The 18,249-nt window shown below is 36.5% G+C and overlaps 1 protein-coding gene across 5 annotated transcripts in view; it reads right to left on the bottom strand.

Annotated features, from left to right (window-relative positions):
* The window catches only part of TMEM117 (transmembrane protein 117), a 563,388-nt gene that overhangs the window by 262,830 nt on the left and 282,309 nt on the right, over window positions 1–18,249 (bottom strand). For 3 of the 5 annotated variants that reach the window (XM_050749383.1, XM_050749388.1, XM_050749386.1), the window contains one exon: window positions 3,327–3,426. The exons of the other annotated variants lie outside the window; for them this stretch is intronic. In XM_050749383.1, coding sequence (XP_050605340.1) covers window positions 3,327–3,426 — 100 coding nt within the window. The remainder of the gene's footprint in view (window positions 1–3,326; window positions 3,427–18,249) is intronic. 5 annotated transcript variants of the gene reach the window in all.

Here is an 18,249-nt window from a genome sequence, read left to right as displayed (position 1 = left end):
TGAGGGCCAAAGACACTTCTCATATTGGTTGACACCATCCTTATCTTTGGATCACATCAATACTGATATGCCTTTTAAAACTATGAAAAAGCTTTGAATTCTTTCCATAAAAGAAAAATCCTCCATTTCAGAAATATATAAAAGACACACTTTGATTGTTAACTTAAATAGCTGCTTTTCCGTGATAGTCACTCTCATCATTGATATTCATTTCATGATGAGAATTCTATAGACAGACAAAGGTCAAGGCTACCTTAAACTTCTCTCATGAGGGAAAATATTATTTTTTAAATGTTATCAATATACTCATATGTAGACATATAAATATTTATACAGAAACTCACTGCCCAGTCAGTGAATAGAAATGGGAATAGAAATGATGTGCTTTGGGAATCCTCCCTGTGTGACTGTATTTTAAAATCAGGAGCGCTTGGTATTTTCTTTGCTATTTCTATCCCTGTGTCTAATGGGGAAAGGTCAATGTTTCATATAACATAGCATAAAGAGACTTTGGATTCTCTTCCAGTTTACAGAAAGGCCCCACGTGGTTAGATGACTTAAGATCACATTGTGGGATTCAACCTAGAATACCGTTTGCTTGACTCTCAATCCAGTCTCAGTTTTGTAATGTAGCAGTAATCTTTTATATAGAAAACAGTGAAGTTATCAGTTTAGCCACTAGAAATATAAGGCATTAAAACAGTAAAATTAGAAGAAACTATGAAGGTCAGCCAGATCTTGGAAGGAGACAAATATCACAGGCTGAACTGTGGAATTATCTGTACTCCCCTTAGCCAGATGAGAGGAGCAGGCAAGTGCAGAGTAGAAATCCACCCAGGAAGGGTTAAAGGTCTTTGGTCAAAACTCTACCATGCATTTTCCTCCTAAGGCTGCTGTAGCAATTGGACCCCTCCTTATGGTTAAAAAAAGAAAAAGTGCTAATTTAAAAAACAATAATAATGAACCAATAAATAGAGGCAGAGCTGTTTATGGTATAGAAAGAAATGGCTGGGGAGGAATTGGATAGAATTGGGTTATAAACAAACAATGTTGTCATAGTAGAAAAGAAAATGATTTATGTAATAAATGGCTGGCATGAGCCTGCAAACTCCAGAGTGAGCTTCTAGGTCCTGCTGGTTCATTGTTTTTCCTCTAACTTTTGTCAGGTTCACTCTGAGACAACAGTCAGGAAGCAATGTACCATATCATCTTAGTCTACTGAAGCATTGGCGATTGAAAGAAACTCTAGACACTCTGGACCCCAGGCCTGGTATAAAGTGGGCTGCTCCCACTTATGGGGCTCAGGAAGTCTAGGCATCCTGAATCTTGGATCAATGACTTGCCCTTGCCATCACCTCAAAGGACTGAGCCAAGCTAAAGAGATGAAGGGCCCCGCAATGTGCACAATGAAGTGCTTCTGTCTACCTCATACTTTAGCATTTTAAGTCACATCACAGGGCCACACATTTAAGCTTTACAGAAAATATGTAACACAGGAAGGAACTGTTAACCCTATTTGATAAATCTGCAGACTGAGCCTTAGAGAACTGTTTATTACTTGTGGAAGGTCGAACCATAGGTGGTCAGGTCAGATAATTCAAATTCCTGGACTCTTAATCTAGTTACCTTTTCCATCTTATTAAGCAGATTCGCCATAAAGTGGTGTCGAAATCACAATGCACAATTAATGTCGAAAAAATTTTTTAAACATCCCCTCAAATTTCAAGGAAATCACGTTTTTCAAAGTTTATGTATCTGCTCTTAAAAAGCTTCTTCCAATGGAAAAAAAGAAATTTTTATTTGAGACGGAGTCTCACTCTGTCCCCCAGGCTGGAGTGCGGTGGTGCGATCTCCGCTCACTGCAAGCTCCGCCTCCCGAGTTCACACCATTCTCCTGCCTCAGTCTCCCGAGTAGCTGGGACTACAGGCACCCGCCACCACGCCCGGCTAATTTTTTGTATTTTTAGTAGAGACGGGGTTTCACCGTGTTAGCCAGGATGGTCTCGATCTCCTAACCTCGTGATCCGCCTGCCTTGGCCTCCCAAAGTGCTGGGATTACAGGTGTGAGCCACCGCGCCCGGCCAGGAAAAAAGACATTCTTCACATGAGGCAGCCTGGTCTCAATGTCTAGCTTACTCTAATTGCTATTTCTAGAGATGACAAAGCATTTTTCAAGTTCACATTTTAAAGTTAATGGAATAGGATCCATCTAGTAATCTGTTAACATTCTAAAAATCAACAGAGGTAGGTGGAGGCTCAAAAACAGGCCGTACAAGCCCTTTCGTGGTTACTTGATACTCTTCCTGGATGTTCTCAGTAGGAGCAGTTAAGCTACAACTGCTTCCTGATCCCAGAAAGCACCTGTTCCAGGTAAGAAGCAATCAATAGAAATGGCAGAAACTCTTTTGTTCCTACCTACAATATCTGGGACATATCTGCAGGGACATGTCCACAGCAAGTCTTGTTTCGGTCAAGCATCATCTGCCGTCTGGTATATCTCCTCATTTTCAAGTGAATAGACTGACAAAGGTAATTAGAATCAACTGCATTTATGAATGATGTTAATGAAGTGCTCCATTTTTATGGGAGTTACACTCTTTGCATTTTGTGAGTCTCTCATAAATTTATAGAACCCAGAGCCTTCTAACAACATGCTATCTTTAAATTTTAACCCAATAATTAAAAACAGAAGATACTTTCTTGACAGATGAGCTCAGCAGAAGACATGTTTGTCTGTTTGTTCCAGGCTTTTAGTAACGAGGAGTAAGAAAATACAAAAGAGATTAAAAGAGAACTCAGAACTCAGTTACCATTATATTAGTAGCTTCAATGAGGAAAATAAATGTAGAAAACTATTTCTTAAATTGTTAAAAAAATATTTCATATGCTCTTCTGAGACAGGCCACAGACTACATTCCTTACCTGAAAATTGTACATGCCTTTTAAAAAAGCCAAAATTATTTAGACAAACAAAATTATTTATAATTTCACAGGGAGAATTTCTATTAATGTTATGACTGTATATGTTTATATGCTCAAACATACATGTGTGTTTAGAGAGAGAGAGAGAGAGATAGATAGATAGACAGAGAGACAGACAGACAGATTCTGGTGGAGTGCCATTACTTATATTCTAATTGCATTGATTTTTCTCTGAGGTCCACAGATATTGGATATAATCTCTGGAATTATCTTTACTCATAAATTTGTTTCACTCAAAGAGAGGTAATTATTTTACTCTACACCATCAAAAGCAGTGTCTGTCCAACATTGTCAACATGTCTTCCGTTTGATGTTTGAAATGGGTGAAGTTAAAATTTTCTTACCATCCAAGCTGTGACAAAGTCCCCCATCCAGGTCCCTACTGCAGCTAATTTCATGAAACTTTCATTTCGGATGCCCATATAGTCTGTAATGATATATGCTCTGTGGAAACAAACACACAAGACATTGTCCGGACTCAGAGAGTCATACAGTTAAGGCTTTCTGGTTCAGCAACAGGCAAAGGGACTTTCCCCACTCTCAACAAGCTGTCTTGCTCTTGTCCCATCACATAGGCTTACAAATCTAGAAGTCTAAGAAGAGCTCTCGGGGTGTCTGGGTCACTTTCAGCTACACTTGAAGACTGAATGTGGCTCTACCAATTACCATGTGCATTTCATATTTGAGCTGTAAGACTAATGACAGCTTTTGAAAAATCAAACAGAAATACTCAGCAAAGGTATTTGTGCATGCTCACTCAAGTATGAGTGGAGCAGAAACACTTCCTAAATTGGAGTAACTTGAAAGAGGAGAGAAGAGCTAACTTTCCTTCAGTTCCATCAAATCAGAACAATTGGAAAAATGCTGGGATTAGGCTTTAGATATAACATCATACCTGAATAATGTTTATAATAATATCAAGATTTAAGAAAAATTTTCATGCATAATAAAGCAGTATGAAATTTGATCCAAATATGTGTGATTTAAATTATTACTGAAATATAAATAATAAGAAAATATAATTATACTATTTGTTTTTTGTATAGCTAATTCCTATTTCCACTGATCATTAAATATTAGTATTAAGACTATGCTTACTCTTCATCAGGCATTTTCATTACTACTTTTTCATTTAATATTCAAGAAAACACTAATTATTATTTTTCTGATTTTGCAGTTTCTCTGAAAAAACTGGGACTCAGATCACATAACTTGCCCTATTCATGTAATATAACTAACGAATGGTAGCTAGGTGACAAATTTCTCTCTCCCCCTTTTAGTTTTTATTTTACTCTTAAGTTTTATTTCACTTAACTATTTTTATCTTAAATTTTGCTCCTTTTCTTATACAAAATAATATCTGTATAATTTAGAGTATTGGTAAAACTTAATTCTTCTTATTTTTAAAATACATCCAATAGATAATGATTGTTCATTATTTATCTACTGAAATTATGAAGAGATATGTTTTTGAAGTAACTGAGAGGTAAACTATCTCCAGTTTTTTCTTTTCTGGAGTTATTTCAGATGGTTCTGTTATCCATGAAATAAATAGATATTTAACTAGTTTTATTTAACAACAAAAGCAAACTTAAAAATTCTTAACATAACTCTTTTTCAACAAACTTCATTCACCTACCTTGGAGAGTCTATTTTAAGTACTAAACCCAAAATTCTGGATCGCCAATTCCATGGATTTTCATAGTAGCCCAAAATTTATAGCTACCATAAATTGCATGCTTATAAGGTGCCAAAGATAGTTATTACCACTTTAAATACAGTGTATACATCAACTCTCACACTGGTACAATGAAATGTATTATTATTACCAATTCACAATACGAAATTGAGATTTACAGAGATTTTGCAACTTGCTTAAGGTCAAGCATCTGGTAAATGGACAGGATTTAAATCTAAATTTGACTGACTCACAAACCCAGAAATTTAACCACTAAGCAACACCTTCTTCTTATAAGTGTTAGTGAAGATATAAAACACAACGAATTTCTACTCTGTCCACAAGTAGCTTAGTAGATGATAAAAATTAAGACTTACTTCCCTTTAAGATAAATCATAATAAGCAGTCAAGAATAGTATGCAGAACCTTTAGCTCTCCAGAGCAACATTCAAATCTTGAGTTTCAATTCATGTTGAATTCACCAATCAAAGTAGCATCCACTTGAAAGCCCCCAAGTTATTCACTTGGACAACTTGGTGTAGCATAGCACCCTTCAGTACCACAATCACTGAACAGCTCTTGGTCAGTGAACTCAATGTTACTATAAAGGATTAGCTCTGGTAATTGCCCAGTTCTTTCAATGATACCTAATTTGAAGAACTTGTTCAATGCCCCACCTGTCCACTTTTCCAATTAGTTCTAGAATATCTTGGGGGTACTGTGGAAATTTTAGGGTATATTCCCTGTAATTGCATAGATGTGTATAAGAGAAGGTATCATTCTTTTATTTTAGTATCTAAAAATAGAGACAGGTGGCTGGATACACTCGCAACAGATCAACCATCCAGCCAAGAACTGAAAGAAAGACAGAAAGAAAAAAAAAAAAACTCCACCACACTCTGGGGCTTTTCAGAGGGAAAAAGGTGGGAGGAGGGAGAGGACTGGGAAAAATAACTAATGGGTACTACGCTTAATACCTGAGTGATGAAACAATCTGTACAATAAACCCCCATGACATGAGTTTATCTATATAGAAAAACTGCACATGTACTCCTGAACTTAAAAGTTTTTTTTTAAATGCAAAAAAATGTCACAAATTTGGTATCATGGAGGTTACTGACAAAAGGAGTTTTAATGAAGTGGTGCTACTGTACATGTGTATACAATCTGAATATATGTTAATCAAAAGTGTTCACACTGTTTAAATAATCAAAAAATTAAAATTGATGAGGCAATGAAAACTAGAAAAATCAAGATACCAGATTAGAGAGAATTGTGGAAAATTAGAACTGTGGAGACATTAGCTGTATTTTCTCTGGGCATGCTTGCTGACTCTGCATGCAAGGAAAGAGGATGAGAACCTGGGTTTTGCCCTTTGCAATGGGCAGTCGCAGTGAGCTGAAGAGACAACGTTGGAAACTTAAGAAGCCAAGATCCTAGTGAGGAAGGAGAAGCCCAAAAGAGTGCATGACACACAGCTGGTTGCCTTTCAAGACACTTGACAAACCTTTCTGAACTTGTAGGCAGTTCAAAAGGAAGTAGGAAGGAGACTAAAAGACTAAGTAAAATCTCTAAAATGCATTAGGGAGCTTTGGCAACTTCCTTATGCTGAGGACTCTATTATAGAGTTCAGAACCAGCCAGAGAATGTGGTCCAAGAGAATACAGCCCTCTGGAGGGCTATAGAAAACCAGAGACGGATGAATCCTTGATGAAAGTGTAAACCAGCCTTTACCCAGTCCATTTTATGACTGGATTGTGGTGATCAGCTTCTACTCTTTCCACCTAACAAAGGAAAAAGTAAACCTTTTGTGGAAAAATAAAATTTTATTTTATCCTCTACACACTTTTATACATAACATCTGTCCATCATTCCAAAATTACTAGGATGTCAAGAAACAAGCTCATATCACTGAAAACCAAGAGAAAAAACTGTCCAGAAGGACAGGAAGCTATTTTGGCAATCCTATCCACTGTTGATTCTCCAGTGGAGAATTAATAAATATTTGTTTAAATTATGATTTAATAAAGTTGTTCATATTTATTTATATATGGCATGGGTAGATCTCCATACATTAAATCCTAGAAACAGCAATAAAATGAGATTGAATCATGAAAAACTTTTCCACGGAGGAAAATCTTAAAAACTTCCAAAAATTGTTTTGTGTGTTCACTTAATCTCTCCAACCACATTTATAGCTTCTTGATTGACTGCAAGATAACGGTCCTGTATTCACCCAGAATAATATATCAGCACAAAATAAAGAATCCTTGCGTGTGGCTGTGGACATATGATAAGTGCTAGATGTTATAACAATGCAGATGAGACAGTACTGATAGTTTATGAAATAACTAATATACTTAAAAATGAAGAATAATATATAAAGACTATATAAATATATAAATAATATATAAAATCACAATCTAATGTGATGCTCTGAATAGTTCTGTCTTCTACCTCTAATAATAATATATAAAGTCATTATTCAGTAATTATTCTTATTTTTGCTGCTTTGGATAAATATGAAGAAAAGTTACAAATATGCAGACCTGTCATAAAAATTTTCAGTTACTGTTTCATTCATTTGCATATCCATTAACATTTAACAAGATTTCCTGGTTGGATTGTAAAGAACAAGACAGACATATATTTATATCAGCAATTTTAGCCAGTTTGAATATCACATTGGACTCTAAAAAAGTGAAATTGTGGGGTTTCATATACCTAATGATTTGAGCAAGTAATTCAGAATTATATTTTATTTGCTAAGAGGCACAATTGAAGTTATTTTGTTTGGTGCTTTAGCTGATTATTTTAACAACTCACACATCCTTTGTTTTCTTTTATGCTTTGTTTTTTTGCACTATCTAGAAAGTCTTGCAGTTCTACCAGCCTTCTAAGTAACTATTGATCATTGATACAGGCTTTTAAGATCCTAAATAAATTTTTTCTCAGCCTCTAACTTCAATTATTTTTTCCTTGAGATTTAAACCTTAACCATCAAATCCATAACAAACATGTGGAGATTTCAATATACAAGATCTGGAAAAGGTTAGTTATCATAACATCCTGACAACATGAGATAACCAAGGCTATTAAAACCTGTTGCAAAGTGACTAAACTAAACAGATTCTAACATGAGCTAAATAGTCAATAAAACTATAGTATAGTTTATATTACAGTAAGGGTCTTGATCACTAGCAACAAAAGTTCCAGTTCACTTCAGTCTATTAGTCATACATAAGTGGTTGCAGTCAATGCCAGGTGATTTAGTGGTTGAGTCTGAATTTTAACAGGAGGCAGTACACACAGATCACCAAACCAATATGGATCCATGCTTCACTGAAAACTCATCTGTGGCCAGCTGGATTCATAATGTCACAGCTGTCTCTCTCAGCCATGTTCGAGCAACATAAGTAAGATTGGGGGCTTCACACACAAGTAAATTATGGGCAAGGAGTTGACTTGCATGAGTACAGGCCTGCATTAAACACACTAAAACTAAAGCAAAAGCTCTAAGTATTCTTAAGGCATTAAAGTGAAAATTTGTTACTACAAAATGCCAGGAACTAACCTAGATTTTTAAAATTAACCTTTTCTCAATCATTTTGTTCGTAATGAAATGATTAACTAGATGAATGACTCTAGTCACTTACTTGACTATTATCCAAATAACCACATTTTAGTATATTTGGTTCTAGTTCTTGATTTAAAATATTTTGATGGAGCTCAATACATGTATAAGGACCTTCCAGGCTAGACCTACGGTTTGAAGCTATGGGGCAAGATCCCCTGGAATGTCATAAAAAAGCTTCAGACAATTGTTAGCTGTAGCCTGTAATGATTAAAATTGCATCTGAACCTAACAAAGCTCACTGATAACATTCCAACTGAAATTTCCTAACTTTAGCCATTAATTCCCTCTAAGTTCTATAAGGAAGACATATCTAAGAAGACTGGAGACAAAGAGTATTCATTAACCAACCTACCGTCACTGTGAATACATCCAGCATACATCAATTCTTCCTTCCATTCCTTGCCTTACTTCAGCCCATTCAGTGAAATTCATTTGTGCTATATACAGAAACATTAGTACTACATCAATTTCTCCCTTTCCTTTACTCTCAGCATTAGTGATTAATCACTAATGTTACTTCTGAAAGGCTCTCAAATCTATGCTGTTTTTCTGTCATCACCACTATCAATGTCTAAATTCTATACATAATCATCTCTAATCTGAAACAAAAGTAATAATTTCCTATTCTTTTGTAACTATTTCCACCTACAGTAAATTCTTTACTGACACTATGGGGATTTCTAGGGAAGAAATAGGGCATACTGGAGAAGCAGAAGTCCTAGAACCAGAAAATATTAAGCTTGCAACCCATCCCATACCCCCATGACTTGGGACAAATGATCAACTTTGATAATCATTCATTTCCTTATCTATATACTAGGAATAAAAATACCTTTCCTTCACAGGGGTTTAATAGGGAACACATGATATAAAGTATGTAAAGCTTCTAGTACAACTATTTCATAATATGCATGAAAAAAAGGTAAACCTCTGGCCTACTGGCTTCCATTTTTCAAAATAATATTGTGGTCCCCAGTGTCACAGGGTAAAGCATATGATATGGTTTGGCTGTTTCCCTACCCAAATCTCATCTTGGATTGTAACTTCCACAATTACCACGTCATGGGAGGGACCCAGTGGTAGGCAGTTGAATATAGGGGGGCGGGTCTTTCTTATGCTGTCCTTGCAATGGTAAGTGGGTCTCATGAGATCTGATGGTTTTAAATAGAGGAGTTCCCCTGCACAAACTCTCTCTTTGCTGGCCGCCATCCATGTAAGATATGACTTGCTCCTCCTTGCTTTCCGCCATGATTGTGATGCCTCCTGAGCCATGTGGAACTGTAAGTCCATTAAACCTCTGTTTCTTCCCAGTATTGGATATGTCTTTATCAGCAGCGTGAAAATGGACTAAGACAACATGGATAAGAAAAACCTTCACTCTGCAAGGCATCTTTATTTTTAGACTCATCTCCTTACATTTCAGAATCTCCTTCTTTCAGGCCCTCCTCCTACTAGGAAATCGATCTCACCAATATACCACCATTTCATAATACACTCATCATGGCTGCCCAGAATGCTCTCTTTGTCACATGCCATTCCCTGTCTTCTGGCTTGAGATTACTAACTCAGTCTGTCCACTTAGAAATCTACTGCCATTACTTTTGAAAGTTACCACTTCCCAAATCTTGTCATAATACTTTGAATATACCTCTATGTTAAATACTTTTCCCAGAGTATTTTAATGATTTGCTTACACTGCCCCTCTCTCCCATAAGATTTACTTCATCAAGGGTAAAAAACATGTATTTTCTTTTTTTTTCTTTTTTTCTTTTTTTTTTTGGCAAATGAAATTCTTGGCCCAGGGTATAGTATGTTTTAGGAATGCAATAAATAAGTAAATGAATTAAGTAGTCAATTACTTAAATCATTGGACATCAGGGCCAAAGTAGGATGTGTATAAAAGCATAAAAAGTAAAAACAAGGATTTGCAATACAAGATAAAATAAAAGCAAACATCAAAGACAAATTGTGTGCCATGTAATTATGACGCTCTAACAAAGTTAGAATACAGTGTTATTGTATCATTTTTATTACCTCTTCTGGAATAAAAAGCTAGAGGCCATAATATAAATAAATCAAAATAAAGAACATATCTTTGACTTGCTGCAACACATGTTGTAAATTTACTTACTCTGAACGTTAGTTGAATAATTTAAAAAGTAAAATATTGAAAATCTACTTAATCATGTTAAAGCATTTTTTAAATGGGATAACTTATCAATACATGATTTAGTGCACCAATTTCCTGGCACAAACAATACCAGAGCTACATAGTAAAACACATTTATTTTATCCATGTGAAAAAAAGGAAAGAAAATGTATTCTACTGCCCTTCAAATGGATACTATAAAATTACATTTGTTGTGTGTCCTTTAAAGTCAAAAATAGAGGTCTACAAGGTTAAAAAACAATATAGCCTCAAAACTAATTTTAAAGTTACAGCTTGTTTGTGGTTATACCCCAAGTTTCTTTCATAGTTTTTTTTCTTTTATCAACTTCCCAAACGCTCCAGGAATACGCAATCTAATGTGATGCTCTGAATAGTTCTGTCTTCTACCTCTAATGAATTAAACAAATACAACAAAGACACTTCATGTATCTTCACTAAAGTTATTAGAAAAATAATACAGATAACCAAGCTTTAAAATTCTGAGCTTGTTGCTAAGAGAACCCCAATAAATCCCCAAAGGAATCCAGAAAGTCACAAATTACCTGAAAGTAATTTCATAATTAATTTAGTCACATTTTAATGTTAAATAAAATTTACTGTTTAGAACTATTCAAGTAAAATGTATACAATGCATTGTCACAAATTTTTATTATTGTAAAAGGGAACTGTAAGTTAAGCCAGAATGGTATTCATTAATTTACCCTATATAATGATGCTTCTATCTGAACTACTTGGAAGGGCATAAAATAACTTACAAATTTTGCAAAAATTTTGATGTTGTTCAAAGTAGAACAAAAACAACTTCAATTTTAATAGGTATGTATCAGTGGAGACAAGTGTTCATGGTTGTAAATTGTCAAAATAGTGGAATAAAAACAACAGGACATAAATACAATAATTAACATTTGCCAGGAACTACAATTTGTCCACGGTATATAATAAAATGAAGAAACCTGAAAAATGAGACTGCTCTTTTATTTCCTACAAAATTTTCAAATTCAAAGCAATTGTGACAGTTTCTTTTCTTTCTCCTCTCTCCCCTCCTCCTTCTTCTTCTCTTTCTTCTTTTTGTCCATCTTCCTCTAGATATGAATTCAACCACCTCTTTTTCTCTTCCCTGTAGCTACTCAACACTATTTCCCAATGATTTACTCCATATTCCTGTTGAAAAAATTTTAGGCTCCAGTGATATGGGGAAGAGAGAAGGGAACTGTCTTTTTACCCAGGAACCTTATTGCAGCATGTAAATTTATATTGGATAAGTATCTATCTTAATTTATATTCATTTATTCATTAAACAATTAATTACTGATGTCTCACTACATGCTAGACCATGACCCTGATACATGTAAACTCATACATTTTCAAGGGAAAGAAAATAGCACCCCAGAGCTAGCGGTCCCATCTTGGATTATCACTCAGTGCCTCTTTTCTAGTAATTTCTTCCTGCCATTGGGGAAAGCTTATGGAGCCATGTATAATGATGCCCAACTCTGCTATTGTTTCCTTTTCTGGTAATTTAGAACCAATACAAAAAGAGAAAGAAGGAAATATCTTTCCTGGAGGCTACACGAGAAAACAATCCAGTGAATATGGAGACTACAGTTTTATCCCCTGTAATCTGGGGACAAAGCAAGGGAAGGAAAGAGAGAGAGAGTGGCAGAGAGTGAGAGGGCAAGCAGAGGAAGAAAGCCAACTGACATATGCAAAGAAGGAGAGAAGACAGGAAAAAACATGGGTGCTGTGGCAGTCTAATTCCAATGCCTTCCTGGGACAAGCATACCAGCACGTTGGATTCTGTGGGACATCCATGTTGCTTCCTAAAGAATCACTGTTCCCTACTCTATCTTTGTTCTTGAGCTAACTTCACAGAGATTATATTCGTTACAGTGAAAAGCATTGTAACTATTCACCCAGGAAAGATGGTAGAGTCTAAAATTGTGGTTCTGAGTATTTGGTTCAATTTAACTATGCAACAATTCTTCTAACCTTTTAGAAATAAATGACACTAAATTGGCTATAAGAAAAAAGCCATCAGTGTAGTTGGTAGACCGAGGTTGGTACTCAAATTATTCCTAATTAGAACAAAGATAAATCATGTGTCCACACTTTATGGCACTGCTCTAGGCAATGGGGAAAACTTATGTTTAAATCTAATGTACTGTTTATGCATACAAATTTCATAGGTGTCCTAAAGTTTAGAATAGCACTCCCCTCTCTCTCCAGTTAAAAAATGCGATATATGTTCCTGTTAAGACCAATCTGTTAAGCCTGGGCAACATAGCGCACCACATCTCTACAAAACCAAAAAATTAGGCAGGCTTGGTGGCGCATACCTGTAGTTCAAGCTACTTAGAGGATGAGGTAGGGGGACTGCTTGAGCCCAGGAGGTCAAGGCTACAGTGAGCAAGCCTTGATTGCACCACTGCACTCAAGCCTGGGCAACAGAGTGATAACCTGTCTCAAAAAACAAACAAACAAACAAACAAACAAACAAAAAACTCAAAGACCAATGTGTCTCCATTTTGAGAGATGTGGGACAAATGGTGAGTTTATCAACTGAGTCACAATATGTGAGGGAATATCTGTGCACTGAATAGATGAAAAGCTAGATATGACATCACTTAACTAGCTAATATAAAGGGAGCCTGATTTTGAAATAAAAAGTGTTGACAAAAGATAAAATAAAGGCACATAATGTGTAACCTGGAGAGAGTGGAGGTTGCATTTCTGACAGACCAAAGATATTTTATAGGTCTCTTACAAAGTGTCAGAAAAAAGGTAACAAGAAGATAATATTAAGCAGACATCATTTAGTAGTGTAGAATAGAGCTGGAAAGAGCAACACAGGAGTCTGGGAGAGGTGCCCTGGAATTGAGTTTGCCAGTAATATAGAAGTGGCGTATCGGATAAAGGATTTTGAAGTACTTTTCCCGTCTGTGCTTGGCCATCCCTGAACTTGAACCTTCCACGAAGAACTCTAAAGTCCAAGGGATATCTCTTTAGCCTCACAAAGCCTCATTATCATCAAATGCCCTTCAAATTGGAAGTTAACTAGTTCTCATTGCCCCATAAATTTGTTTCATAAATTTACTAATTATATAGTTTCTCTTAACTTAACCACCAAGAATTTCATGCTCTGCTTTTGCAATGTGTGTTTCAAAAGCTTCACCACCCCAGCTATCAGACCATGGTCAAAAAATAAAAAAGAAAGAAAGAAAAAGGAAAGGAAAGAAAAAGGAGAGGAGAGGAGAGGAGAAGATAAGCCACAATTCCACCCATCTTGTGAACATTTCAGACCCATCAAGTTCCTCCAAATAACTCAGTAAGTTTTCTGAGAGTTTCCTTTGTGCTGTTGGAACCAGTACTGTTAGCTATTACAGTGCTATTCTCCTCTTGTTCCACTCACTGTCATGAAGGCTAGTTAATTCCAATGCCAAAAATGGTTCCAGAGATATCCTCTCTTCAACTGATGTCCACCAAAGAGCCTGCTACTGCCACTTATGTTGTCAACGTGTGCACCAAGACCAAGGTACTCATGTCTGTGCCAAGGACAATGCAGACATCTTTGCAAATTCTCTTATTACAACAGAAGGCTCCCTTATAATGTCTGTAATCAGTCAACCAATACACCTACATCATTGTACCATGCCTGTGCTACCACAAGCCAACAGCAAAAGGGACATTGATGCCCTGCAGTCTCAAATTCCCACAGAGATTATGGAAAAATCACTTTTCACTTTTACTTTCTCTTGTACTTGCTCTTACCATCTGATTCAGGTGTGAGTAGTTGGGACCACAAGTAAAATATGCCGTGCTTCATTCACAATAATCCTTTCTTTTTCAACACTTGCCCAGTGTCTTTGAACTAGATATCCCTGCTTCAACTGTCTCTTAGATGTTATTTTTTAGGCCTTTTGGTGCCACATGTAAACAGCACCCTAGAAGTAAGATTACACGTAAACTTGGTGCAGTGAGTAATTATGTTTCCCTCTTCCAAAATCTACTACAATGACAATGTAGGAATTTTTTAAAAATGCAGAGTAGGAGAAGAAATGACAGAACATGAGAAATTTTTAATGCAATTTTAGAAAGCAGATTGAGGAATGGGGATGGTCATAGTTTCAGCTTTCTTTTTCGTATTGACTTTTTCTGGAGCACATAATAAGAAGGAAGCTAAACTCTGCCTCTGGATCCCAATAATACTCAGGGATGAGCAGCTCAGGATTTCTGAAAGCAAGAGAGAAGAGGAATGAAAGTGAAAAATGATCCTCCAATGGAGGATCAGTAAAAATCTTTCACAATGGGTTGTTAGGCCACCGTGTATCTTCCCTGATGCAATGAAACCTGGAAATGACTTTCACCTCACCTAACTTAGATGGGATATTTGCTACATGAAGAAATTCAAGCCTGGAATGAAACACCTTAATGAGAAGGAGCTTTAAAATACAAGGGGTGTGTGTGTGTGTGTGTGTGTGTGTGTGTGTGTGTGTGTGTTCCATTATCCACAATGTTGTCTAGGTTAAAAACAGAAGTTTCATCTAAAAAAAAAAAAAAAAAATCTGAGCAGCCCCTCCCACTTAAAAAAGTATTATTAACAATCGAGGGTCTCCCAGTGAAATGGCCAAATTCCTAATAAACACAGCCTCCCTCTGCCTAATTCTTATCCATGAATAAGCCTATCCATGCACAGAGACTTTCCAGTCATCTTTTTATTGTTCAGCCTTAAATATGGATAGACTTCAGGTATTATCATATATTTGAAGAAAATCTCTAACAAGGAAAATAAAAAGCTCAAAATGAAATAAAAACAAGGAACAAAACTGACAATGGAGAAAACAGAAAAAGTGAGAACAGAATAAAGATATTTTTCAGACCTGCAAAGTAAAAATTCAATTATATGCTGCTATAAAAATACCTAAAACTAAGGCTACATAAAGGTTGAAAATAGTGGGAAAAGATAACATGCAAATAGCAACAAAATGAAATTTGGTATAGCTATATTAACATCAATTTTGAAGATGAATACTATCATTATAAATTAAGACAGATTCTTATTAATGATAAAAGGATCAACTTATCAGGAAGATACAGTGTGCTATCAAAATATATAAATTAAATTGACAAAACATTAAGGAAAAATAAATTCCCATAGAAAATGTGAAATAATATATTTTTCTCAATAATCAATGGAACAAGCAGACAAAAACTAGTAAGGATATAAAGGATTTCAATAAGATTAGTAAACTCTGTCTAATGGATATATAGAGAAAAACTCACCCCACAACTACAGAATGCACATTCTTTTAATGCAACAGAGAACATTTAGAAATATTGATCATAAGCAGGGCCATAAACAAGTCTCAAAAAAATTAAAATGACTAAATCATACATAGGATATTCTTTGTCAATATTATAACAAAACTATACATCAGTAACACATAATTTGAGAACTCAGATAATTGGAAACTAAGAGAGACACTTCCAAATAACAGGGGTTAAAATAGAAACCTCAATAAGGCAGAGTAAATATTTTGAACAGGATAATAATGAAAGTACCGTGAGAAATAGCTAACACCATGCTTAAACTTTTAATTTTGAATAACTATACTGGAAAATAAGAAATGCTAAAACTGAATGATTAAGAATCCTTGTCAAGGAATTAGAGAAGAAACAGCAAAATTAACCACAAAGAGGAAATATATAAGTTTTTAAAAGACTTCAATTAAATAAGTAGTAAAGAAAAAAGGACTTATACAATAGACCAACACAGCTAGTCTTATGAGAAGATGTAAAATTAATTAGTGCGCAAGACTGATCAAAATATACAGAAAAAGCACAATGTGAGAGATCAATGTCAGAAATGAAATAGGGGCACTGCTACAGATTCTTCAGAGATTAAACAACTAATCAGCTCATTTTTAAAAATAATATGCGAGCTAAAAATGAAAATTTAGGTGAAATACATAAGTTTCTAGAAAAAAAAATTTACAGATTACCAAAATGTACAAAGGAATAAAAAGTAGATCTGTAACTATTCACAAAATTCTATCTATAATTAGAAACTTTCCCACAAGAAAATCCAGGCCTAGATGTACACATGGGTACCAAGAGAAAGGTAAAGGAATGTTTATAGCATCATTATTTATAATAATCTGGAATGGAAAACTAACCAAATGCCTATCAATGGAAGAATGGATAAACATTATAGTAGAGTCCTACAATGAAGACTACTCAACAATGAAAACAACTACTAACTGAAGCCGGGATAGATCTCAGAAACTGTCACAGAAAAGAAGTCAAACCCTCACCAGAAACATTATGTAATTACAAATATATAAAACTCAGAAATAGCCAAAACTAAACTATGGTGTTAGAGAGTCATAAAAGTGGTAAAACTATTTAGCAAAGTAAGAAAGCAAAGGGCCTAAAACCTGAGATAGTTGTTACTTTGGAGGGAAGGGAGAGGTTTATCACTAGGACAACCAGAGGGCAGCTTCTGGGATCCTGACAATACTCCTTCATTTGACATCAGTGACAATAACATGAGCAACATGAGTGTTCACTTAATATTTTATAAAGATTTACTCTGGAAACCATCATTCTTAGCAAACTATCACAAGAACAGAAAACCAAACACCACATGTTCTCACTCATGGGTGGGAACTGAACAATGAGATAACTTGGACTCGGGAAGGGGAACATCACACATGGGGGCCTATCATGGGGAGGGGGAAGGGTGGGGGGAGGGATTGCATTGGGAGTTATACCTGATGTAAATGACGAGTTGATGGGTGCTGACGAGTTGATGGGTGCAGCACAGCAACATGGCACAAGTATACATATGTAACAAACCTGCACGTTATGCACATGTACCCTAGAACTTAAAGTACAATAATAATAAAAAATAAATTTTAGGAGGGCGGAGCAAGATGGCCGAATAGGAACAGCTCCAGTCTCCAACTCCCAGCACGAGCAACACAGAAGACCGCTGATTTCTGCATTTTCAACTGAGGTACTGGGTTCATCTCACTGGGGAGTGCCGGACAATCGGTGCTGGTCAGCTGCTGCAGCCCGACCAGCGAGAGCTGAAGCAGGGCGAGGCATCGCCTCACCTGGGAAGCGCAAGGGGGAAGGGAATCCCTTTTCCTAGCCAGGGGAATTGAGACACACAACACCTGGAAAATCGGGTAACTCCCACCCCAATACTGCGCGTTAAGCAAACAGGCACACCAGGAGATCATATCCCACACCTGACCGGGAGGGTCCCATGCCCACGGAGCCTCCCTCATTGCTAGCACAGCAGTCTGTGATCTACCAGCAAGGCAGCAGCGAGGCTGGGGGAGGGGCGCCCGCCATTGCTGAGGCTTAAGTAGGTAAACAAAGCTGCTGGGAAGCTCGAACTGGGTGGAGCTCACAGCAGCTCAAGGAAACCTGCCTGTCTCTGTAGACTCCACCTCTGGGGACAGGGTACAGTAAACAATAACAAACACAGCAGAAGCCTCTGCAGATGCAAATGACTCTGTCTGACAGCTTTGAAGAGAGCAGTGGATCTCCCAACACGGAAGTTGAGATCTGAGAAGGGACAGACTCCCTGCTCAAGTGGGTCCCTGACCCCTGAGTAGCCTAACTGGGAGACATCCCCCACTAGGGGCAGTCTGACACCCCACACCTCACAGGGTGGAGTACACCCCTGAGAGGAAGCTTCCAAAGCAAGAATCAGACAGGTACACTTGCTGTTCAGAAATATTCTATCTTCTGCAGCCTCTGCTGCTGATACCC

This window comes from Macaca thibetana, chromosome 11 (genome assembly GCF_024542745.1).
Source record: "Macaca thibetana thibetana isolate TM-01 chromosome 11, ASM2454274v1, whole genome shotgun sequence".
Lineage (NCBI taxonomy): Eukaryota > Metazoa > Chordata > Mammalia > Primates > Cercopithecidae > Macaca > Macaca thibetana.
Note: the sequence above shows the minus strand (reverse complement) of the source record. Positions and strands in the feature narration are given on the sequence as shown.